This window comes from Nematolebias whitei, chromosome 2, assembly GCF_014905685.2.
Source record: "Nematolebias whitei isolate Nwh7 chromosome 2, NemWhi1, whole genome shotgun sequence".
Taxonomy (NCBI): domain Eukaryota; kingdom Metazoa; phylum Chordata; class Actinopteri; order Cyprinodontiformes; family Rivulidae; genus Nematolebias; species Nematolebias whitei.
In genome coordinates, this window is record NC_056499.1 from 56,154,837 (window position 1) to 56,180,911 (window position 26,075).

The 26,075-nt window shown below is 43.7% G+C and overlaps 1 protein-coding gene across 1 annotated transcript in view; it reads right to left on the reverse strand.

The window, feature by feature from the left end:
* Nucleotides 1–26,075, reverse strand: part of cars1 (cysteinyl-tRNA synthetase 1) — a 232,039-nt gene that overhangs the window by 93,901 nt on the left and 112,063 nt on the right. Inside the window, exons 12-13 of the mRNA XM_037694988.1 lie at nucleotides 11,456–11,568; nucleotides 5,982–6,110 (exon numbers count right to left, since the gene is read on the reverse strand). Coding sequence (XP_037550916.1) covers nucleotides 5,982–6,110; nucleotides 11,456–11,568 — 242 coding nt within the window. The remainder of the gene's footprint in view (nucleotides 1–5,981; nucleotides 6,111–11,455; nucleotides 11,569–26,075) is intronic.

A 26,075-nucleotide genomic window follows, 5' to 3' on the forward strand; every position in this document is an offset into this window, starting at 1 on the left:
ACTTTTAATTGAATGAACACAGCTCTACAGGTTGGGTTGTCTTGTTCTTTTTTTTTTTATATTTTTGCTTAGATTTTGTGATTTTATTGAGATTGTTTCTTCACAGCACTGTAATAGGGGTGGTCACAGAGCCGCTGTTCAACTTGAAGCAAATAAAATGTTTGTTGAAAAAAATATGCCCCCTTGAAAAAATAGAATGCCCCCCCTTTGAATAGTTTCTGCAGCCGGGTCTGCTTCTAAGGAAGCTTATTCGGTTGAACCGAGTACTTCGTCACGATTTCTGATGACCCCAGCTACTCTAACCGGAGACGCTGAAAAGGGAGCGTACCAATGGACTTCTGTTCCGGAGTGGATGAATCCTCTGCTAAGGGAACAAAGTCGCTGCATGTCCTGAAGTGTACCGGAGGGCTGAGCTGGATGTCGGAGGAAGGGTGCCATGTTCTGGTTCAACACAAAACTTTCATCCATCTAAAACTTCCTCCTTAAATATATTCCTTCTCTTAAACTTCTCTATTCGCCAGTAAATCAAGCTAGATGCCTTCAGAGATGAATCAGTATCAATCAGTAATGTTCTGTTGTCTTGTTTAGTAAAGCGTGCCAAGTTTATTAATCAGAAACAGATCAGCAAATCAATGTGTACATGTTTGATGTTAAATTTTGATTCTGTTAAATAAATGACCGCATTTATTCTGATGGGTCAAAGATAAAATGGTGTCTCATGTCACTGATTAAACACTCCACTCACAAGTTATCTTGGTCACATAACAGAAATTTAACTCGAAAAAGAACAGAATCCGTTGTAATTAAACAATTAATATTCTTTGTGCTTGAACTAGCTTTAAGAATAATTAATTAGTAGTGAGGTTAACAGCTACATCACTACACGGCCGATATGAGTTTTCTCCGCAGGGTGTCTGGGCTCTCCCTTAGAGATAGGGTGAGAAGCTCGATCATCCGAGAGACTCAGAGTAGAGCCGTTGCTTCTCCACGTTGAAAGGAGCCAGTTGAGGTGGCTTGGGCATCTGTTTAGGATGCCTCCTGGACGCCTCCCTGGTGAGGTGTTCCAGACATGTCCCACCGGGAGGAGGCCCAGAGGAAGACCCAGGACACGCTGGAGGGACTATGTTTCTTGGCTGGCCTGGGAACGCCTCGGGATTCCCCCGGAGGAGCTGGACCAAGTGGCTGAGGAGAGGGAAGTCTGGGCCTCCCTACTTAGGCTGCTACCCCCGCGACCCGACCCCGGATAAGCAGAAGAAAATGGATGGATGGATCATTTTTAAGCACAGAAAGTTCCTGCACTTTTCCTTCCAGGGGACCCAGTACCAGTACAACAGGCTCCTGTTCAGCTATTCCCTCGCCCCGCGCACGTTTTCAAAATGCGTGGAGATGGCGGTGCAGCCATTACACAGAGCAGGAATGAGAATTCTTTTCTACCTGGACGAGCTGCTGCTGTTAACTCGATCCAGACAGGAAGCAGCTGCACAAACCAAATTGCTGATGTCACACCTGCTGAATCTGGGTTTTGCCATAAACTGGGAAAAGAGTTCGGTTCTCCTGTCCCAGATGATTGTTTATCTGGGAGTGGAGCTAAATTCAGTCACTATGAGAGCCCGCTTATCACAGCCGAGAGCCAAAGCTCTGACAACTCAGCTTCATCGCGTAAAACCCAGCAGGGTAGTAACGGCTGTCTCTATCATTAAACTTTTGGGTACGATGTCCTCAGCTCACGCTGTGGTTCCTCTGGGCTTACTCCACATGAGAGGCCTTCAGAGATGGTTCGCCCGCCTGCGCATAGATCCGGTGCGTCAGAAGAGGCGGATGATCTCTGTGCCCCCCTCCGTGGGAACCGACCTGAATCACTGGGGAAACCCTTTCACTCTGTCAGAGGGTGTTCCTATCAGCAGGCCTACGTCACACGTCTCAGTTTTCACAGACGCGTCCCTGTCAGGCTGGAGAGGAACGTGCCTGTCTCAAGCGGTGGGGGCGCAGTGGCCACCTCACACATCAGCTCATATAAACATCTTGGAATGTCTCAGTTTTGAATGTGATTCAGCATTTTGCTCCCCTGTTGCAGAATCAACATGTTCCGATCCACACAAACAACAGAGTTATTGCAGCTTACATAAACCGGCAGGGAGGCGTGCGCTCAGCCCAACTGTTATGCATTGCGAGACAGCTGCTGTGTTGGGCAGACAAAACCTGCTCTCCATCAGAGCAGTGTACATATCCCCGGCGTCCTGAACAGAGGAGCAGACATAATGTCCAGGGGCTGTCCTCGCCATGGAGACTGGAGCCTCCATGCTCCAACTCATAGCTGACTTCACCGATTTGGAGCAGGTTCGGCCGAGCAGCAGTGGATCTGTTCGCCACACGGGAGAACGTCCAGTGTCATTATGGTTCTCACTGAGCCCACGGGACGACCCACCGTTAGGAGTGGACGCTTTTGCCCACAGCCTGTGGCCAAAAATGCTCCTTTACGCGTTTCCTCCAGTCCCTCTAATACCACGGTTTCTGAACTGAGTCCAGGAGGAAGTACTGTCAGCTATCCTTGTAGCCCCTGAGCGCGTGATCATCCCGTGGTTCCCAAACCTGCAGTGTCTGTTATCGGGCCGACCGTGAAAACTGCCGTGGAGAGACGATGCTCTCCTCCAGGTGGGAGGAGCGACCAGGAGTCACCCAGAAATAGGCCAGCACATTTGGGTCTGGCCGCTGAGCGGATCCGCTTAGAGAAAATGGGTCTCTATCAAGAAGTGGTGTGCACAATCCAAGACTCACGAGCTGCTTCCACCACAGCGCTGTAGACATCAAAGTGGACAACTTTTCAGCGCTGGTGCACGGAGAAATGTGTAGAGGCCATCTCATGTCCAATAGGTGGCATGCTGTCCTTTATGCAGTAGCTGATAGACAGAAATTTAGCTTTCAGCACAATAAGACTTATGCTGCGGCTATTTCTTCTTGTCACGAGGGCTTCGGTGACAGAACAGTTTTTAATCACCTGCTGATGAAGCATTTCCTAAAAGGTGTACGGAGACACAGACAGGTGTCACGCCCACTAGCTCCATAGTGGGACCTAACGATGGTTCTGTGAGCTCTGATCAATTCAATTCAATTCAAAAATACTTTACTAATCCCAAAGGGAAATTATTTGTTGTTGTAACTCGTTATCCTCATTTCATTAAGAGATGTTATAGATACTGATGGCTGTAGATAGGAAGGATCTCTTGTAAAGGTCCATCCCACAGTGGATCCTAAGAAACTGGCTGCAGGTGCCGTCCACCCAGACTCGGCTGGCCTCTCGGTTCGAGAAGAGGTTCTCTGTAGACCAAAAGTGGGTGTTTTTGGTCGGTTCCCCCAGGCTGCCTGGCATTCGGGCGGTCCTACAGCCCGGGGGATTCGGGCGGTCCTACAGCCCGGTTCCCACGGGCTGTAGGACCGCCCGAATGCCAGGCAGAACTCCTCCCAGAACGATGGCCACTACTCCCAGCAGTCTGGCGAGCTCCTCGTCGCTGCGGACAGCCAACTGTAGGTACTGAGGGACGATCCTGTCCTTCCGCTGTCATGAGCCGTGTTTCCTGCTAGTTCCAGGATCTCAGTGGTCAGACACTCGAGCACAGCTGGCAGGTAGATGAAAATGCATCCACAGAACATCCTTTTCAACTCATCTGAGATTTGGGCTATAGTTGAGATATTATTTGAGCTTTTGAGATGTTAATCAGCTGCTGTTGGCTGTAGAAAACTGCCTTGTTGCCATGGTTACACATCATAACAAATGTCCAAAACTAAAAAAGTTTCAGTAAAAATATTTCCAACTGCACATCATCGGATACCAGAGGAAACAATCATCCAAAAAATGTGATTTACATCTAGAAAAAGAGGAATTAAAGTTTCCAAAAGCAAAATCTCAGAAGCTCAATCAAAGCTCCTTTCGAGCCTTTAGATCAGGTGTCACTTAAATTCCTGTCACTTAAAACAGCCCTGCTGTTGGCTTTGACATCAGCAAAGAGAGTGAGCGATTTATCTGCGCTCTCTGCTGTCCCTTCATGCCACAGGATTCAAGCTGATGGCAGCTCAGTGCGCTGAGACCTAACCCAGCTTTCATACCAAAAAACATCACAAGCTCATTTAAATTGAAAATGATAACATTGGAGGGGTTTTATCCCCCTCCTCACAAATCAGAGGAGGAAGCAAGCATTATCTCATCTCCTCTGTCCCGTGCGCATGCTGGCATGTTACATAGCATGCACGGCCCCTCTGCGTCAGACTCAGCGTCCGTTTGTGCATTATAGGGACACATCTGCTGGTCGCCCGTTATCCACTCAGCGCCTCTCACACTGGCTATGTGAGGCTATTTCTGAAGCTTACAGGGCATCAGGATTGGAGTCTCCAGAGACTCTTAGGGCTCAATCCACCAGAGGAATTTCATCCTCTACAGCTTTGCATGGAGGGGTGACAGTGGAGGACATTTGTACGGCATTTGTATCGCCTTGTTCATTTATTCGCATTTATCTGCGTGATGTTTCCGCTTTCTCCATGACCCATTCTGTTCTCAGTGTTCTAACAGAATGAATTTTACTTGTTTCATGGAATTTCGTTTTAAACTCACATCTGACCACATGCAATTACAGTGTGAGACATTTATTATCAGTCACAAGTTCATGACTGCTGTTTTTATTGTTACTAATCAGTTCATGACTGCTGTTACCAATCAGTTCATTTGATTACTAATCAATTAATTTGTTATTAATCAGTTCATATTGAAGAGCTGTGGACCAGCTCTGCTCACTGTTACACTGTTACAATTCGTAACCTCTGTTCTTTTCCATTCTCAGCAGTAGGACTACTTTTCAGCCTTCCCTTTTTCCCCCCATCGGAAATCTTCTCTCTTCGGAGCGCTCCTGTGCATGGAACGCGTAAATACGCAGCACGTAATTACGCACACAGAAGGCTGACTTGACGAAACGTTTTTTGGTGCAAGCGGGCGCTTCATATTGTATCTGCATGGACCCAGTGAGGTATAGACTACATCCTGCTTTGTCTTTAACCCACTAGCGATTGCCTTAAAGGGCGAAGCCTATACGAAATAGAACATTGGTTACGTACTGTAACCCCAGATTCTATGAGTATAGGCGCAGCCCTTTAAGCTCTGGGCCTCACTGGTTCCTAAATGGCTGAAGAAAAAAGCTATTTGGGAGCCGATTACCCGGTCTCACCGTAATTTATACGGACCGGGGGTGAGGCCCACACAGCAGGTGGGCGTGGACTAAAGTTTTCAGTGCTGCTCTGCGTGTGAAAGGATAAACCCACTAGCGATAGCCTTAAAGGGCTGCGCCTATACTCAGAGAATCTGGGGGTACAGTACGTAACCAACGTTTTTAGTTTTCTACATTCGCCTTATAATCAAGCTGTTTTTGCTACTTTTTTTGCCATCTTATCTTAATTTGTAAAAAATAAAAAACTGTATGCCTTTTTATAACTGTCTATTGTTGTCCACTGTTGTCATTATTCTTTGTTGAAATCAGGTCTCTCTTGTAAATGAGCCCTCGAGGCTCAATGGGATTAACCTGTCTAAATAAAGGTTGAATGAATATATTTATTTTAATAGTGCATTAAAAAATGTTTATGCATTTTATAGCTTATTTTTTCATGCATTTCTATTGGTTCATTTTATATTTTGCTAATAGACAAAAAAAAGAGTTTGTGCCAGCACTTAATACCAAAGTTTTCAACAAAATACCGTATATTTAGATGTCTTCTTCCTGTCCTGATGTCTTTATAGTTTCCTTCCAATGAGCTAAACGTTGCTGTAATAAGTTGAAGGTGTCTACAGCAACAGCTCTTCAGACTTTCTGAAGGTCTGAGGGTTTTTCCTCTCAGTTTCAGTCTGGAGTGAGACAATCTGTCTCTTTGGAAGCAAATCATGAAAGAAATAATGACTGGATGAAGACTTTTGCACAGTACTGTAACAGTTGAACAAATAGGACCTCAGATTGAGCCAGCTCGTTGTCGTGATGTGGGAACCGAAGGTCAAACCCCCCTCCATGAATGTCCATGGACTCCCCCAGAATAGAACCAGCCATGGCAGAACATTCGATGTGCCACCCCGGTCGTCCCTGGAAAAACATTCATTAGAACAAAAGCAGTTTTTAAAAGTCACACTACTTTTCTGTATATCCAGTTATTATTTTTTTTTATTTAATTTATTCATTCATTTAAAATAAACAAAATAAACAATTCCTACATGTGTCCATTTTCACTACTTTTTGTCTGTCTAAACAGGTCTCGCATATAAATGAGTCTTTGAGGCTCAATGTGATTAATCTGTCAAAATAAAAGTTGAATGAATGAATGAAAAAACAAATTCATCAAAAAGAAAAAAACATTGAATGAAAAGGGTGTAGAAAGAAGGAAAAATACTTGATATCTGCCCCTTATTTAAAAAAAAAAAAAAAAGTAAAATTAAAGCTGCAAGCAGCATTGGAGGCCCTCGCAGCAAAGCGCTGCTCCGGCCTTATGGCGACCGCGGGAGCTCCAGCTAGTCCACGTAGTCACCATCGCAAACGCTGTCGTGCCAATCCCGCAAACGTTCACCACGGGGCGCATTTCCCTAATCTTCGACATCACCATCCGTCGATGCTGTTACTTGTCCAGCTTCAGGTCTTACAATTATAGGCAAAATCTGAAGGCGTTATAGTGACTTCCTGTTTTGTGGCGAATGTTTGACAAGCACTTCCTTTATGCTTTTCAACATGTCAAGTGTGGTAATCAACCGTTAGCAAACAAAGTTTCAGTCTAATATCTTACACAGTGCGTAGCTGGAAGTGTCATCCAATAATCAACAGTTTTTTCTATGAGTAGGTGGGGCTTAAGTGATGTCATGAATCAACAATATCAATGTGTCAAGACGTGGTCACTGATAATGCACAAAAATTCTAGTTCAGATTATATGATATATCACTGAGATATAAGTTTTGGAATAATCTAGGGGGCACACTGGAGTCAAATGTTAAATAATAAAAATTTATATACAAGTGCTCACTGATCACGCACCAAAAATCTTGTGCAGATTGGATAACATATCATTGAGATATAACATTTTGAATAATCTAGGGAGCGCACTTGAGTCATATGTTAAACAACAATATCAGTGTGTCTAAAAGTCCTCACTGATGAAGCACAATAAATCTGGTGCAGATCGGATGTTGCATCACTGAGCTATAACTGTTGGAATAATGTAGGTGGCGCTGTGGAGGCTATTGGCCACTTATCATGGATACCTGTTCAAGGGGCGGGTAATGATCGATCATAGTGATTTTGGTGCACCTTGGCTGAAATCTGTGCAATTTAGAGCCAAACGTATTGCAAAGGTGTCACTTCTTAATTCGCCACGCTGCCACACCCACATCCTCAAGCAAAAACGGTTTGCGCTTTAAATCAAGTCGGACCATATTATCTGTCTTCTAACACAGGATCATCCTGATTAGGTCAATGGTGTCAAAGCGGGAGCATTCCAAGTTAAAAAAGTGACTTCCTGTTCCGAGGGGGTGGGGCTTTGATGATGTCAAAAAATGACCACAGTGGATCATCGGGCATCCAACAGGGATTAGTTGTGCCAAGTGTCGTGCATTTCGGTCATTCAATGTCAAAGTTAGTGTTTGGAAATTTATAGCGTCAAGCGAAACTTTGAGGTGATACCACGCCCCTTTAACACATACGAAAACGCAAGCTTTAGATAACTTTTACTCTCCAATGTCTTAAGGGCATATCAACCAACTTTGAAGGCAATCCTTCAAAATTCCTAAGAGGAGTTGGTTAAAATTCGCAATAAGAAACGCCCAAAAATGACCCTTTGACCCAAAATGGCCGACTTTCTGTTAGTTTTGGCCCAGGGCTCCAAGAGACTTTTTCATAGGTCCTGAGAAGATACAGATGTTCACTGAGTTTCAGAATTATCGGTCCAAAAATGGCTTGGGGCTGAGGTTTTAAAATATTCTAGGGGGCGCTGTGGAGGCTAGTGGCCACTTATCATGGCTTTCTGTTCAAGGGTTGGATAATGATCGATCATACTGATTTTGGTGCACCTCGGTTCAAAACTGGAATTTAGAGCCAAACTTATGGCGACAGCTTTACGTCTTACTTCGCCGCTCCACCCACATGCTCCATCCAAAACTGACAGTGTTGGAAACAAATTACACCAACATGTCTTCAGTCACTGGACACACTGTCATGCTGATCAGGTAACAGGGGTCAGATAGGGATCGTTCAACGTAAAACTTTATACTTCCTGTTGTCAGGGGGCGTGGCTTAAGCGATATCATGATTTGACCATTCAGTCTTGCAGGGGACCGGATGTGGATCAATCACTGAAGGTTTGATATCTCAGACAGTTTTCGTGTAGGAGCTGTTAGCATTTTGTTTTTCACGGCGAGATGTCAAACTTTGAGGTCTGGCCCCGCCCCTTCAGCATGCTCCGAAACAAACCGTTTAGATAACTTGCGTCCCCCCATGCCTTTTGACCAAAGTGGCCAAGTTTGAAACCAATTGAGCGAAATCCCTTGGAGCAGTTCGTTCAAATGCGGAGGCTGTAAACCGCCAAAAAGGTGTTAAAATTGGGCCGGCATTTCAAAATGGCCATCTTCCTGTTTATCGTACAACATTGGTGCCAGAGGGTTTTCTGTGCATCTTGGGGAATTGGACAAGCGTACCAAATTTCATGTTTCTACGGCAAACTAAGGTTAATGCAGAAGGTATTTTGTAAATTTGTAGGTGGCGTTCTTGAGCCGTTTCAGTTGCAATTTTTGCCACGCCCTTAAAATACGTAATTTTTCGTGTCCTGTTGCGTCCGCCAAATTTGGTGACTTTTGGGATATGTTAAGGCCCCCAAAACGCCAATTCATTTGGCAGAAAAAAATTGCAGCTCGGGCCTGAAGAGCGATTACAATAGGCCTCCGCAGCATTTCGCTGCTCGGACCTAATAACTTTAAACAAACAAACAACTCAGGCTTGAGTCAGAGTCAGAGTTTCTTTATTGTCATTCGCACCTCATGTGGTACATGTGGTGGAGCGAAATTATGTACACAAGGTCCCAGTTACATCCAACAATAAAATGTATAAGAAAAACAGTAATAACATCTAAGATATGAACTAAGAAAAACATCAACTAAATATACACTAAGCACTCATAACATAAAACATTGAACATCACCACAAACATGAACATGAGTCTGTGAGCAGATGTGCACGCATGAACACATCAACATTGAAACAGATCAGCAGCAACATGAAACAGATCAGCAGCAACATGATATGGTTTTTCACAGTCATTATTCTAGTTAGAGATTCATGAGTCTAACAGCCTCAGGGTAGAAGCTGTTCCTCAGTCTAGTGGTTCTACACTTAATGCTCCTTAACCTCCTTCCTGAGGGGAGTGGGGCAAAAAGTGTGTGTGCTGGGTGGGTGGGGTCCTTCATGATGCAGGTGGCCCTCTTCCTGCATCTGGAGGTGTAGATGTCTGTGATGGTGGGGAGACTGATTCCAACAGATTTCTGTGCAGCCTTCACCACTCTCTGCAAAGCTTTTCTTTCTGCAGCTGTGCAGCCTCCATGCCACACATTGATGCTCGAGCACAGGATGCTCTCCACTGCACACCTGTAGAAGGAGGTGAGGACTGAGCTTCCCAGACCAGCTCGCCTCAGCCGTCTGAGGAAGTAGAGTCTCTGATGAGCTTTCTTGATCAGGCTGGTGGTGTTGTTGCTCCAGCTGAGGTTGTCATTCATGTGTACACCCAAGTACTTGTAGCTGGAGACCACTTCCACCGCAGATCCTCTTATGTTCAGGGGGGTGTAGATGTTTTTGTTCCTTCTGAAGTCCACAATCATCTCCTTTGTCTTCTTCACATTGATGTGAAGGTTATTTTCTTTGCACCAGCTCTCCAGGTGTTCCACCTCTTGCCTGTAGCTGGACTCATCATTGTTTGTGATGCATCCCACCACCGCTGTATCATCTGCAAACTTTACAATGTGACAGCCTGGATGGGTAGCTGCACAATCATATGTGAGCAGAGTAAACAGGAGGGGGCTCAACACACATCCCTGAGGAGAGCCAGTGCTGAGGGTTATGGTGGAGGAGGAGAGGTTGTGGATCCTCACTAACTGTGGTCTGTTTGTTAAAAAGTCTAGTACCCAGTTGCAAATGGAGGGGCTTAGTCCTAGTGTGGATAGTTTGTCCATCAGGGTTTGGGGGATCATGGTGTTGAAGGCGGATGTGAAGTCCACAAAGAGCATACGGACGTAAGAATTTTTCTGCTTCAGGTGGTTGAGCGCAGTGTGGACCACAGAGGAGATTGGATCCTCTGTTGATCGGTTCTCACGGTATGCGTACTGATGAGGGTCCTTGTTGATGTTGATGGTTGTTTTGATGTGTCATGACCAGTTTTTCAAAGCATTTAGTGACTATCGGGGTGAGGGCCACTGGCCGATAGTCATTCAGACCAGTCACTGTAGAGCTTTTTGGGACTGGGATGATGGTGGCAGTCTTCAGGCAGGTGGGAACTGTCTCCAGGGTAAGTGAGGTGTTAAAGATGTCTGCCAGCACCTCACAGAGCTGATCAGCACATTCCTTCAACACTTTTCCAGGGATGTTGTCTGGGCCAGTTGCCTTGTGCGGATTAATCCTCCTGAAGGTACTCCTTACTTCTGCTGAGGTCACGCTGAGATACCCAGAGCGAAACAAAAAACATCAGGCATTCTTCACATGGTATACTTTCCTAACAACTTTACGTTAATCATCTTTTTAAACATATAAATTGTTTTAGAAATTTTTATGGCGATATTAAGTCAATTCCATAATCCTATTCCCTGAACTATAACGCAGCTCCTTCACACTAGTTCTAAATGGAGGTTTTACAAACATTTCCATTCCCTTAAGGTTAAAATGATTCTCTTTTTTAACAAATTTTAATTGAATATTTGGGGGTAATATTTTTTTAAGAGCTTTATACATGACTTGTAAAATACTACATTCAACCAAATCATAAAATTTTAACAATTTCAATTGATGAAATATATTTGTTGGGTGACCATAGCTCTTCCTACTAATAATTCTTATAGCACTTTTTTTTGTAAAATTTAAATAGGATTTGTAATTGTTTTAATCGCGTTTCCCCAAACTTCAATACAATAGATTAAATATGGAACAATCATTACATTATATAATATATACAAATCTTTGATATTCAAAAACTCTTTTACTTTATACATAATGCAATTGATTTTTCATAAATAAAATGTCTGCTTTAAAATATTACAGCTGATTAAATTAACTGCCAGGTACTTTTCTGACAATTCGCTTGTTCTTTCTTGATTACTGAAGAAGGTACAGCATAACTTCGTAATTCAAAGCATCAAAATTATCTTTCAAGTCTGATTTCAGATGGTGTAAATTATGACTGAAGCCTCACCTTGCCCCATGGAGAGTCCCACGATGGCTCTCCAGGTTTTGAAGCTTTCCACAAAGCAAAATCATTCTGGGACTTTTTCTCACCGAGTCTGTCTGCAGAGATGCTCAGGTCTCCTGTGGAACCAACACAAGATGGAGAAAAATAAACATCTATCATATTATTCTAACCTTAACTAATCATATTTCAGATGACGAAACTCTGGAATACAACAACTATCATCAAGAGAAATCATTCATCAACTTTCTGTTCTCAAGTCCAACAGGAATTTGAGACTGCCTTTGGTTCTAATCTACGTTATGCAGGGTCGCAGAAAAAATTGATTTATTAAAGTTTCTAGATTCTTGGTCCTGGTGATTCTGAATCAATTCTAACGGCCCAAAAATAGATTTTAAAACGCGTTAAAGTTTTATTTTTTCCACTCCTACTCCCAAGCGTACTGCATATCACATTACATGTCCACCCGTCACCGTAGAATTTGGCCTTGTAGGCCACCGTACAGCAAGCTAGTTAGCTAGCTCCCTTTATGTGAATGGAGTCTGCAAGCATGGAGCAGGAGAACAGCGCGATTCAACCTGCTCCTACATCTTTAAAAGTAATTTCAGATCCTACAATGTTCCGGAGGAAGACAGAGCTTAAAAAGAGCATGGTTGTTTGCAAGAAGTGTCGAATAAAATTACAGTACAGTATTTTGGAAATACGACAAATTGTGTGAAAGATGAAAGCGAAAGAAGCCGACCAGCGAACTCTGCAACAAACTTCCAGCTGATTCCACAAAGGCTGTGAAGATTTCCCTCTTAATCTCCTGCTATATCAAAAAGGATTTACGAGCAGACAGTTCAGTCGAAGGCGAGGGGTTTAGGTTTTTTTTTTTTAATACGCTGGCCCAAACGACTCCTCCCTGGGCTGCCACCTTACCGTGGTGGAGGGGTTTGAGTGTCCCAATGATCCTAGGAGCTATGCTGTCAGGGGCTTCATGCCCCTAGCAGGGTCACCCCTGGCAGACAGGTCCTAGGTGAGGGACCAGACAAACTGCAGCCCATAGACACCTATGATGAGCAAAACAAATGGAATCAATGTTCCCTTGCCTGGACGTGGGACACCGGGGCCCCACTCTGGAGCTGGGCCTGTAGGTGGGGCACGCTGGCGAGCCCCTGGTGGCCGGGCTTTTACCCATGGAGCCCGACCGGGTACAGCCAGAAGAGGAGACATGGGTCCCCCTTCCCATGGGCTCACCACCTGTGGGAGGGGCCAAAGGGGTCGGGTGCAATGTGGGATGGGTGGTGGCCGAGTGTGGGGACCTTGGCGGTCTGATCCTCGGCTACAGAAGCTGGCTATTGGGACGTGGAATGTCACCTCTCTGGTGGGGAAGGAGCCTGAGCTGGTGTGTGAGGTTGAGAGGTTCTGGCTAGAAATAGTTGGACTCACCTCAACACATGGCTCTGGCTCTGGAACCAGTTTACTTGAGAGGGGTTGGACACTCTTCCACTCTGAAGTTGCCCCTGGTGAGAGGCGCCGAGCAGGAGTAGGCATACTTGTTGTCCCCAATCTTGGTGCCTGTACGTTGGGGTTCACCCCGGTGAATGAGAGGGTAGCCTCCCTCCACCTATGTGTGGGGGGGACGGGTTCTGACTGTTGTTTGTGCTTATGCGCCAAACAGCAGCTCAGATTACCTACCTTTTTGGAGTCCGTAGAGGGGGTACTGGAAAGTGTGCCTCCTGGGGGCTCCCTTGTTCTACTGGGGGACTTCAAAGCTCATGTGGGCAATGACAGTGAGACCTGGAGGGGTGTGGTTGGGAGGAATGGCCCCCCTGATCTGAACCCGAGTGGTGTTCAGAGTGTGTGTGTGTGTGGGGGGGGGGGGGGGGAGAAGCAGTATGCCACCAACACTATTTATAGTGGAGGTGGTATGCTGCTGACCTCAACTCGGGATGTCGTGGGTCAGTGGGCGGAATACTTCGAAGCCCTCCTCAATCCCACCGGCACGTCTTCCACTGAGGAAGCGGAGCCAGGGGACTTTGGGATCTCTGGTGTTGAGGTCACCGAGGTGGTTAAAAAAAAACCTCAGTGGCAGGGCCCCAGGGGTGGATGAGATTTGCCTGGAGTTCCTTAAGGCTCTGGATGTTGTGGGGTTGTGTTGGCTTACATGACTCTGCAATATTGAGTGGATATCGGGGGCAGTTTCCCTGGATTGGCAGACTGGGGTGGTGGTCCCCCTATTCAAAAAGGGGGACCGGACCGTAGAGTGTGTTCCAACTACAGGGGGATCATGCTCTTAAGCCTCCCTGATAAGGTCTATTCAGGGGTTTTTGAGAGGAGGGTCCGTCGAATAGTCAAACTTCGGATTCAGGAGGAGCAATGCAGTTTTCGTCCTGGTCGTGGAACATTGGACCAGCTCTACACCCTCAGCAAGGTCCTGGAGGGTGCACGGGAGTTCACCCAACCAGTCTACATGTGCTTTGTGGACTTGGAAAAGGCATTCGACTGTGGCCCTCGGGGAGCCCTGTGGGGGGTACACTGGGAGTATGGGGTACCAGGCCCTTTGATACGGACTGTTAGGTCCCTGTACAACCAGTGTCAGAGCTTGGTCCGCACTGCCGGCAGTAAGTCGGGCTCGTTCCCAGTGAGAGTTGAACTCCACCAATGTTGTCCTTTGTCACCGATTCTGTTCATAACTTTTATGGACATAATTTCTAGACACAGCCAAGGTGTTGAGGGGATCCGTTTTGGTGGCCTTAGGATTGCTTCCCTGTTTTTTTGCAGATGTTGTGGTCCTATTGGCTTCAACAAGTCGTGATCTACAGCTTTCGCTGGAGCAGTTCACAGCAGAGTGTGACGTGGCTGGGATGAGGATGAGTTCCTCCAAATCCGAGGCCATGGTCTTGAGCCAGAAAACGGTAGAGTGCCCTCTCCGGGTCAGGGAGGAGGTCGTGCCCCAGGTGGAGGAGTTAACGTATATTGGGGTCTTGTTCACGAATGAGGGAAAAATGGAACGCGAGATCGATAGGCGGATAGGTGCAGCGTCGGCAGTGAAGCAGGCGCTATACTGGTCTGTTGTGGTGAAGAGAGAGCTGATTCAAAAGGCAAAGCTCTCAATTTACCGGTCGATCTACGTTCCTACCCTCATCTATGGTCATGAGCTTTGGGTTGTGACCGAAAGAACGAGATCACGGATACAGGCGGCCGAAATGAGTTTTCTCCACAGGGTGTCTGGGCTCTCCCTTAGAGATAGGATGAGAAGCTTGATCAACCGGGAGGGACTCAGAGTAGAGCCGCTATTTCTCCACATCGAGAGGAGCCAGTTGATGTGGCTCGGGCATCTGGTTAGGATGCCTCCTGGATGCCTCCCTGGTGAGGGTTTCCGGGCATGTCCCACCGGGAGGAGACCCAAAGGAAGACCCAGGACACGCTAGAGGGACTATGTTTCTCGGCTGGCCTGGGAACGCCTTGGGATTCTCCCGGAGGGGCTGGCCCAAGTGGCTGGGTAGAGGGAAGTCTGGGCCTCCCTACTTAAGCTGCTACCCCCGCAACCCAACACCGGATAAGCGGAAGAAAATGGATGGATGGATGGATGGACCAAACCAACGTTATTCCTTCACCTAGCTTTTTTAGTGATAAAGCTGCACTCCAACTCCACCATGAAACAAAAATAAAGTGGGAGAAGCTCTGATGCAGCTGAACCACAAAGGTAACTTTTTTTTTCTCATATTATACTAAAACTTATAGACAAGTTATACAACAAACTTAATGTAATTTGTCTTTGACAGGTTGAAGAGAGGCCAGATGAGACATCGCCTAGAGCCAGTTCTAAATGATAAAATTTATGATTTATAAATTACACTTCATAAGAGATTTTGTGCAAACTTTCACGTTTTCAAATTTTGCTAAAGATTTACCAAATATTATTCAGTATGTTAAAAAAAAAAAAACCTGTTAAGTCTGCATTTTATTTTGAGTTAAAGGTTAATACACTATGGTAGGCTGATGTCTGTTTACTTTTGTATATACAGAACCTTTCCAAAAAATTAGAATATCATGGAAAAGTTGTTTAACTTCAATAATTCCATTCAAAAAGTTAATATTTAATAGATAATAGACCACAATATAAACTTCTTCATTTATTTATTTGTTTATTTTTAACATAATTTGGACTTCCAGCTCATGAAACCCAAGAAAACTGGATTTCAAAAAATTAGAATACTGTGAAGACATCAGCCCACACTTCTCAGTTTTTGCAGAAAAAAAAAGACAAATTAGAATCACAACAAATCAATCAAAATATGGTACTTTCAAAATGATATGTCAATCTTCAATACTTGGCTGGGAATCCCTTTGCCTTAATCACTGCCTCGATGCGACGTGGCATTGAGGCAATCAGCCTGTGGCATTGACTGGGAGTTATGGAAGCCTAGATGTCCTTGATGCTTGCTGTCAGCTCTTCTTTGTTGTTGGGTCTGGTGCTCCTCATTTTCCTCTTGAGAATACCCCATAGAGTCTCAATGGGGTTTAGGTCTGGCGAGTTGGCTGGCCAGTCAAAGCACTGTGATGGCATTAGCATCAAACCAGGTTTTGGTGCTTCTGGCGACAGGGGCCAGGTCCTGCTGGAAGATGAAATCTGCATCTCCATACAGATCCTCAGCAGAAGGAATCATGAAGTCCTCTAAAACATTCTGGTAGACTGTTGCGGTGACGTTGGATTTAAGAAAGCAGAGTTTACCAACACCTGCACTGCATTGCACCCCAAATCTTGACTGACTGTGGATATTTCACACTGGACCTCGAGCAGTATGGGCTTTGTTCCTCACCTTTCTTTCTCCAAAACCTTGGACTTTGATTTCCGAATGAAAGGCACACTTTGCTTTCATCGGAAAAAAGGACCGAGGAACCCGACAGTTGTATCCCATCTCCCAGATGCATCTGAATGCGGTGGTTTTTGAAGCTGTGACTCCCGCCTCATTCCACTCTTTCTGTATCTCTGCCAGATTCTGGAATCTTTTCCGTTTGATAATCAGCTGAAGCCCACGGTCATCTCTTTTGCTGGTGCATATTCTCCTGCCACATTTTGCCCTTCCACTACACTTTCCATTGATATGCTTGGACACAGCACTCTGTGAACAGCCAGCCTCCTTAGCTATGAACTTTTGTGGCTTACCCATCCTATGGAGGGTATCAATGATGGTCTTCTGGCCAGTTATGTCTGCAGTATTCCCCATATTGAACCGAACTGAGACAATTGAACCAAACTGAAGCAATTTAATGACACCTGGGGAAACCTGTGCAGGCGCTTTGAGTTTAGTAGATGATTAGTGTGTCACAATCAGTTTAAAACATTCATGCAACATTTGGGCTGATGTCTCCACAGTATTCAAATTTTTTGAAATCCTGTTTTTAAATCCAATGTTTTTGTCATGAATAAACAAATAAATAATTGAATAAATTTATATTGTGGTCCTTGAATATATCATCTATTAAAGATCAACTTTTTGAACGGAATTATGGAAGTTAAATAATTTTTCCATGATATTCTAATTTTTTGGAAAGGGTATGTATACATTTTGAATTATTTGTCTGTGATGGACCTGAGACCTATCCAGAGTGTCCCCCACCTCTTGCAAAAGTGATAGCTGGATATGGGCACCAGTGACCCCCACGACCCGGAAAGAAAGAAGTGAGTAGGGTGGGAGGGTGGATGGATGAATGGATGGATGGGTGGGTGGGTGGATGGATTGTTCCTAAGTGTTTTATTTAATTTTAGAAAAAGCCAGACAGCTAAGCTAACCTAATACTGGTAATAAGTTACAGAATGTTATGCACTCTTGTATTTCTTCCTATTTTTGGTATAAATATAAAATGTTGCAAAAATATTTGATACAGTAAGGAACCTAAAACTATTGTTTTAAATAAATGTTCTATTTGTTTACATTGTTGTTTAATCTTTTCATCTAGTCAATTACATTACTGAAACAAAATGTATGAACATTTCAACAGAAAAATCGTTTCTGAATTGAAAATGAATTTTGAATTGAAATGACACCAAAAATCAGAATTAAATTGAATCAAATCACCAGACACAGAGATTCACACCCCTATAGCTATGGCAGAGTCAGCCTTTTATTTTGAAGAATATCTATGAGCTCTATTTTGAAACTCCATCCATCCATTCATCCATTTTCTTCCGCTCATCTGGGGTTGGGTCGTAGGGGTGGCAGCTTAAGTAGGGAGGCCCAGACTTCCCTCTCCCCAGTAGGAATGTGCGATATGGCCAAAAATTCATATCACGATATGTAAATGGTAAATGGACTGTACTTATATAGCGCCTTTCTATCTTATTTCAAGATACTCAAAGCGCTTTACACTACAATCTGTGTCCTCATTTACCCATTCATACAGCACTCTAGTAGATCTCTACAAAGCTAATTGAACAACTCATTTTAATGAGACTAATCAGAGCTTTAGATCATATTCATACACTGATGGGACACACATCAGAGGCTATGAGGGGTTCAGCATCTTGTCCAGGGACACTTCGACATGTGACTGCTGGTGGATTCGAACCCCCAACTCTCGCATTGGAGGACGACTGCTCTAACCACTCAGCCACAGCCGCCCCGATATGTATTGTGAAGAGTGGCAATAACGATATATATCGCAATATGTTTTTAAAACTTGCAACAAAAAAAAGCATAGGGTGTCCTTTTGCTATCATATATTTTAAATTAAGAAAATTCCATTACTAGGTCCAGAGAGTTTTTAAATAATAAACAAATCAAGTATTAGGCTTCTTTCTTGTAGTGCAAAACAGTGCAAAAGATATCAAATGTAGTTTTAGCCATATGTTTTAAACAAAAGAATATGTTGTTAACTCTTAACAGTTTCCAGTCTTAAGAAATGAACAGCAACAGAGCAGCATTTTACACTGAAACACTTCACCCTCCATCCCTCTAGTGGGCGCCTCCTCCCGCTTTAAGGACAGCTGACACAAAATGAGTCTGTGACTTTGACCAGAGGGTCTCGCAGTAAAATAGAAAACACGGTGTTCTTTTCACAGATCAGAGAGCTGGTTTCTCTAAAGCTGACCAACACTTACTTTAACTTTTGATGAAAAAAAAAAATAAAACTTTCGACGGAACACAGCGTTTTGCGCATGCGTCTGAATACGGCAACACTACGGCAAGTCGGCTGTTATTAGCTTGTAGCTTCGCTACTTAGCTCTCGAATAAAAGACTTTAACGACACTTGCGCACAGTTTTCAACTAATAAAAAGTAATTAAACTGACAACTCTGATTTTACTACAGACAAAGCATTACTACGGTTAGCCGGTAGAAGACAGATCTCTATCATAGGCTAAATTTCTATCGTTTCTACCGTATACTGTATATATTGCACAATCCTACTCCCCAGCCACTTGGGCCAGCCCCTCTGGGGGAATCCCAAGGCGTTCAAAAAAAAAAAAAAGGAAAAGGAGCATGTTTGTTCACAAAATAAATGAAACTTTTGAAAGTAGTTCCTAGTGGAGTTCACGTTATCAATTAATAGAATACGATGCCAGTCAAAGTGAGACAGATCCCAGAGGAATGACTGTTCACAAAAACGTTTCAGATCCCTTTTTTTAATTAATCTGGGCTTAGAAGGTGGAAGTTTAATATCTCTCAGATTCACTGTCACACAATGATCACTCAAAATGTTGACAAATACACCTGTACCAGGGAATTTGTGAGGCATATTAGTTAGAAACAGGTCTAAGATGGAGGACTTTTCAGGACGGTTTTTGTTTGGTCTAGGCGGAGAGTTGATCACTTGGGTTAGATTGAGAGACAGGCAACATTCCTTGAATTTATCACAGAGGGGGGTCGATTTATCCCAGTCAATGTTGAAATTTCCTGCCAAAAAAAATCTTTGAATTTTAAATTTCCAAGGAATTCCATCAGGGAGGACAGAGCCTCAGGTGTTGCTGAAGGTGGACGATAACAACACACTACAGATAAGATCTGGCCTCCATTCAAAGTGATGTTTACAGCTAAGGTATCAAACTGGTTTGGAATTGCTTTAGAAGACACAAGAGTAGAAAACAGAGAATCACTGATGTAAACAGCGACTCCACCCCCCCCCCCCTTTTGACGATCACAGCGGTAGATGTTAAATCCATTGATTACCAGGTCATTATTAAGTACAGATTTGTTGAGCCAGGTTTCAGAGATGAACATTACATCTGCCCCAGAAGAACTGATCAGAACTTTCAAGGTATAAAGTTTTCTCAGAAGGCTACGTGCGTTTACATGCAGAAAATGAAGTCTAGACACGTTTTTAAAGTCATTTGGTGTGCTGTAATTAGTGGGGGGGTCTAGGGTTGGGCTGAATCCCTGAGAGCAGTAACAACATTATTATCAGACATTTTCTTGAGTTCTTCGTGACTGATGTGTAATTACAGGAGGTAACAGCGTGACAATTAGCCCCCATAATTGAACCATGAGAAACATTAATGAAGACGCGATCATTCAGAACCCAAAAACAGTGAAAGTTGCAGTGATGGGCAGATCCAGGTGTATTAACAAAATTCAGTGACTCCAGATAGTCTGAGATCAGAAAATAATGACAATTATATGAATGGTGCAGAAAAGTCTCAGATCATAAAGCATCACAAATCAAATGGGCAAACAAATCTGATGAGATGGCCCAACTGCAGTTTGAGTTGGGCTGAGGGGGGCTCCGGCCCCCCTGCGAAGATGGATGGATGCTCCCATGAGAAACAGAAGCTGGGTCCAGAATCAACAGGCAGAAACAGTTAATGCGCAGCAAATAGCAGAGCGAGCTGCCAGAAAATCCTCCTGAAATGAAAGGCATGGTCCTAGCTCGTTTCAGGTCAACAGGAGACAACAGCGTGATCCGGAATAAAATAATTATTATCCAGGTGAGTTTGGATGGAGGCCTGCAGCAACTCCGATGAAACTGCGAACGTCTCTCGAGCACCACGCAGCGCTGCTCCTCCGCTTCTCTGCACGTCGCCTCCGCACCCGACAGCACGAGAGGACACCCCCCGGTGAAAACTATGAGAATGACCGGAGAGGCTGAGGCTGAAGTCGTCACTAGTCCAGTTCTGCTCTGGTCCGGCTCCGGCGCTCCACAGCATGAGACGCAGAAGTGGCTGAAGTTGTCCCTGGTCCGGTCCTGCTCCAGTCCGGTTCTGGCGCTCCACAGCACGAGAGACGAAGAGGCTGAAGTTGTCCCTGGCCCGGTTCTGCTCCGATCCGGTTCCGGCGCTCCACAGCATGAGAGGAGAAGAGGCTGAAGTTGTCCCTGGCCCAGTTCTGCTCCAGTCCGGCTCCGGCGCTCCACAGCATGAGAGGCGAAGAGGCTGAGGTTGTCCCTGGCCCGGTTCTGCTCCGGTCCTGTTCCGGTGGCGATTCAAAGCATCAGAGCGTCTCCTCCAGGCGAACACAGCGATTCTCACAGAGGTGGACAGTCCTTCGTTAAAAGTAACGGGCTGGTCACTGAAGCTGAGACTGACTCTGTTGAAGATGAAGTCCCCCATAGCCAAGGTTCTGGTCCAGTTCGGGGGACACAGGTACACTTCCCCCACACCAATGAAGACACCATGAGGGCCAGTCCAGCAGAAAACCAGTGAAATACCACCCGGCGATTCTTGTCGGAACCAGGTAGAACCACAAAGGTCCAGATGAGAAGTACGTTGGGGTCCAGAAAGAGAGAAAAAAGAAAGGACCTTCGTGCAACGACTCCCCAGCTCAAGGGGTCACCTGGCCGGCAGGGTGCGCTCAGTGTGACCGGTGGGGTGGGAGCGGCTGGTCCTGGACCAAAATATATCTTTGGACAGTCCTGTCCGGCTCTCTGAGTCACTGAACACCGAATTTGGTTGGAAGGGGGACCAAATTTAGTCCGGTTCGAAAAACGGGTCAGTTTGATGATAAAAGACTACAGAGAAGCCGGAGGGAGCTGCCGTCCTTCAGTAGCTTCTACTTTTCAGTCAGGATTATTGATTAATGCCAAATCAGTTATTAGTTATGATTCTTTTGAATTGCTGTCCCTCAGTCTTTCTCATCCAAAATGGAAATCAGAAAAGCCACTTTTATTAGTTGTTATATATCGTCCACCAGGCGCTTACTCTCTGTTTTAGTCAGAATTCTAAGAATTCTAAACTGACTTACTATTAAATATTGATAAAATCATCATAATGGGTGATTTCAAATTTCATGTAGATGTTAAAAGTGATAGCTTAAGCATAGCCTTTAATAATTTAATAGTCTCATTTGGTTTTACCGAAAACGTACGCACATCTACTCATTCTTATCACACTCTTGATTTAGTTCTGACCTATGGTATAGAGATTAAGGACTTGGTAATATAAACCGGATTCCAAAAAAGTTGGGACAATAAACAAATTGTGAATAAAAACTGAATGCAATGATGTGGAGATGGCAAATGTCAATATTTTATTTGTAATATAACATAGATGACAGATCAAAAGTTTAATCTGAGTAAATGTAACATTTTAAAGGAAAAATATGTTGATTCAAATTTTCACAGTGTCAACAAATCCCCAAAAAGTTGGGACAAGTAGCAATAAGTGGCTGGAAAAAGGAAATTGAGCATATAACGAACAGCTGGAAGACCAATTAACACTAATTAGGTCAATTGACAACATGATTGGGTATAAAAAGAGCTTCTCAGATTGTCAATGTCTCTCAGAAGCCAAGATGGTAAGAGGATCCCCAATTCCACCATTGTTGCGCAGAAAGATAGTGCAGCAATACCAGAATGGTGTTACCCAGCGTAAAATAGCAAAGACTTTTAAGTTATCATCATCAACCGTGCATAACATCATCAAAAGATTCAGAGAATCTGGAACAAACGCTGTGCGTAAGGGTCAAGGCTGTAAAACTCTACTGGATGCTCGTGATCTACGGGCCCTTAAAACGTCACTGCACCTCAAAAAGAAATGCCACTGTCAAGGAAATAACAGAATGGGCTCAGGAATACTTCCAGAAAGCATTGTCAGTGAACACAATCCACCGTGCCATACGCCGTTGCCAGCTGAAACTCTACAGCGCAAAGAGGAAGCCATTTCTAAGCAAGCTCCACAAGCTCAGACGTTTGCACTGGGCCAGGGGTCATTTAAAATAGAGTGTAGCAAAATGGAAGACTGTTCTGTGGTCAGATGAGTCACGATTTGAAGTTCTTTATGGAACACTGGGACACCATGTCATCCGGACCAGAGACGACAAGGATAGCCCAAGTAGTAATCAATGCTCAGTTCAGAAGCCTGCATCACTGATGGTATGGGGTTGCATGAGCGCGTGTGGCATGGGCAGCTTGCATGTCTGGAAAGGCACCATTAATGCAGAGAACTATGTTCAGGTTCTAGAACAAAGAGGAAGGTGCGACAAAGAAGGCCCAAGATGATTGAACAGTTAGAGGCCTGTATTAGACATGAATGCGAGAGCATTCCTATTTCTAAACTTTAGAAACTGGTCTACTCTGTCCCCAGAGGTCTGTTGAGTGTTGTAAGAAAAAGGGGGGATGCCACACAGTGGAAAAAATGGACTTGTCCCAACTTTTTTGGGATTTTTTGACGCCATGAAATTTGGAAACAACAGATTTTTCACTTAAAATGATACATTCTCTCAGTTTAAACTTTTGATTTGTGATTTGTGTTCTATTCTGAATAAAATATTAGATGTTGGCACCTCCACATCATTGCATTCAGTTTTTATTCACAATTTGTTTAGTGTTCCAACTTTTTTGGAATCCGGTTTGTAGTTCCTCAAAATCTTATTCTGTCTGACCATTTTTTAATAACCTTTGAGTTTACATTAAATGACTACACAGTTATTGAAAGTAAATTTCATCTCAGCAGGTGCTTATCAGAAAATGCTGTAACCAAATTTAAACAATCGCTTCCATCAATGTTTTCCTCTGTCTTGCAGAGTAATGCATCAGAGAACAGTGACTTAGATAATCTAGTTGATAATTTTACAACTTCAATGAAAAATTCACTTGATAAAATTGCTCCACTGAAAAAGAAAGTAAGGGCAGCATGGTGGCGCAACTGGTAGAGCTGCTGCCTCTCAGCGAGAAGGTCCTTGGTTCAAACCCCGGTCCAGGGGCCTTTCTGGGTGGAGTTTGCATGTTCTCTCCGTGCATGCGTGGGTTTTCTCCAGTACTCCGGTTTCCTCCCACAGACCAAAAACATGCATGTTAGGCTGATTGGTAACTCTAAATTGTCCCTAGGTGTGAGTGAGAGAGTGAATGGTTGTTTGTCTCGTTTGTCTCTATGTGGCCCTGTGATGGACTTGCGACCTGTCCAGGGTGTACCCCGCCCCTCGCACAGTGATTGCTGGACATGGACACCAGCGACCCCGTGACCCAAAATGGAACAAGCGGGTAAAGAAAATGGATGGATGGATGGATGAAAAAGAAAGTAATCAATCACAGAAAACTGGCTCCTTGGTTCAATTCTGAGTTACGTACTTTAAAGCAGGCATCTAGAAGCCAGGAGAGAAAATGGTGCTCTACTAATGTTGAAGAATTTTATTTAACTTGGAAGACAGTCTGCTAACATATAAAAAAGCTCTCCGTAAGGCTAGAACTTTATATTACTCATCTTTAATAGAGGAGAATAAAAATAACCCTAGGTTTCTGTTTAGTACTATTGCTAGACTAATTAAAAGTCCCATTTCTGTTGAACCATGTATCCCTACAACTATAAGTAGTGATGACTTCATGAGATTCTTTATAAATAAAATTATTTCAATTAGAGAGAAAATTCAAACCATCCTTCCTTCTACTATCTCTAGTCCCCTGTCAAATGAGGCAACTTTAAAAATTTCACTAGAGCCTGATTTATGTTTGGACAGTTTTTGTCCTTTTGAGCTCTCTGAATTGTCAAAAATAATAACCTCATCCAAACCATCCACATGTCTGCTAGATCCCATCCCAACCAGACTGTTTAAAGAGGTATTCCCCCTAATTAATGTCCACATTTTGGATCTACTTAATTTGTCTTTAATGGATGGTTATGTACCACAGCATTTTAAGGTTACTGTAATTAAACCTTTACTTAAGAAGTCTGATCTTGATTCAGAAATTCTGGCCAACTATAGACCTATATCTAATCTAACTTTCATCTCAAAAATTCTAGAGAAAATAGTTACAGGTCAGCTGCGTGAACATCTACAAAGAAATAATCTGTTTGAAGAGTTTCAGTCAGGGTTTAGAGCTCATCATAGCACAGAAACGGCACTAGTAAAAGTCACTAATGATATTCTCATGGCCTCAGACAATGGACTTGTGTCTATACTGGTCCTGTTAGACCTCAGTGCTGCATTTGATACAGTTGATCACAATATTTTACTACAGAGGCTTGAATATGATGTTGGAATTACAGGAACTGCTTTAAAATGGTTTAAATCATATCTATCTGATAGATTCCAGTTTGTATATGTAAATAAATCTTCTTCATACACCAAAGTTAGTCATGGAGTTCCTCAGGGCTCAGTGCTTGGGACAATACGCTTTACTTTATATATGCTTCCATTAGGTAAAGTTATTAAACAGCATGGGATAAATTTTCATTGTTATGCTGATGACACAATTATATTTGTCCATTAAACCCAATGGATCCAATCAGCTACTTAGACTACAAGCATGTCTTAAAAACATAAAAACCTGGATGACCCTTAATTTTATTCTGTTGAACACAGACAAGAGTGAGGTTTTGGTTTTTGGACCTGAGCACCTTAGGAATGAATTTTTCAGTCTTTCTCCCTCCTCAGATGGCATTAATTTTGTCCTCCAGTTCTAATGTTAAAAATCTTGGTGTTATTTTTGATCAGGACATGTCTTTTATCCCCCACATTAAAAACGTTACTAGAACTGCCTTCTTCCACCTGCGTAATATCACTGACATTAGAAACATCTGATCTAAAAATGATGCAGAAAAATTGGTCCATGCATTTGTCACATCTAGACTGGACTATTGCAATGGTTTATTATCTGGATGTCCAAATACTTCTTTAAAACATCTTCAGTTGATCCAAAATGCTGCTGCCAGAGTCTTAACTGGAGTTACTGGGAGAGATCATATTTCTCCAGTTTTAGCTTCTCTCCATTGGCTCCCTGTCAAATCCAGAATAGAATTCAAAATCTTACTTCTAACCTACATAGCTCTCAACAACCTAGCTCCATCTTATATTACAGATCTTATTGTTCCATATTTTCCTAACAGAGCACTTTGCTCTCAGGCTGCAGGTTTACTTGTGGTTCCTAGAGTTTACAAAAACAGAATGGGAGGCAGATCATTCAGTTATCAGGCTCCTCCCTTGTGGAACCAACTTCCAATCTCTGTCCGTGAGGCTGACACATTATCCAGTTTTAAAACTAGGCTTAAGACTTCCCTTTTTGATAAATCCTATAGTTAGGGTCAGCTTGGGTTTCCTGAGCTGTCCATTAGTTATGCTGCTATAGGCTTAGACTGCTGGAGGACAAACAGACCACACTTTTCACTCTGCTACTGTCTTTACTTACTCTGCTCAACATTTGTAATTATTTTTTCTATCCTTAATATGCGTTTTATTTATTTTTTGTTTTTCAGGTACACCTTTACCTACA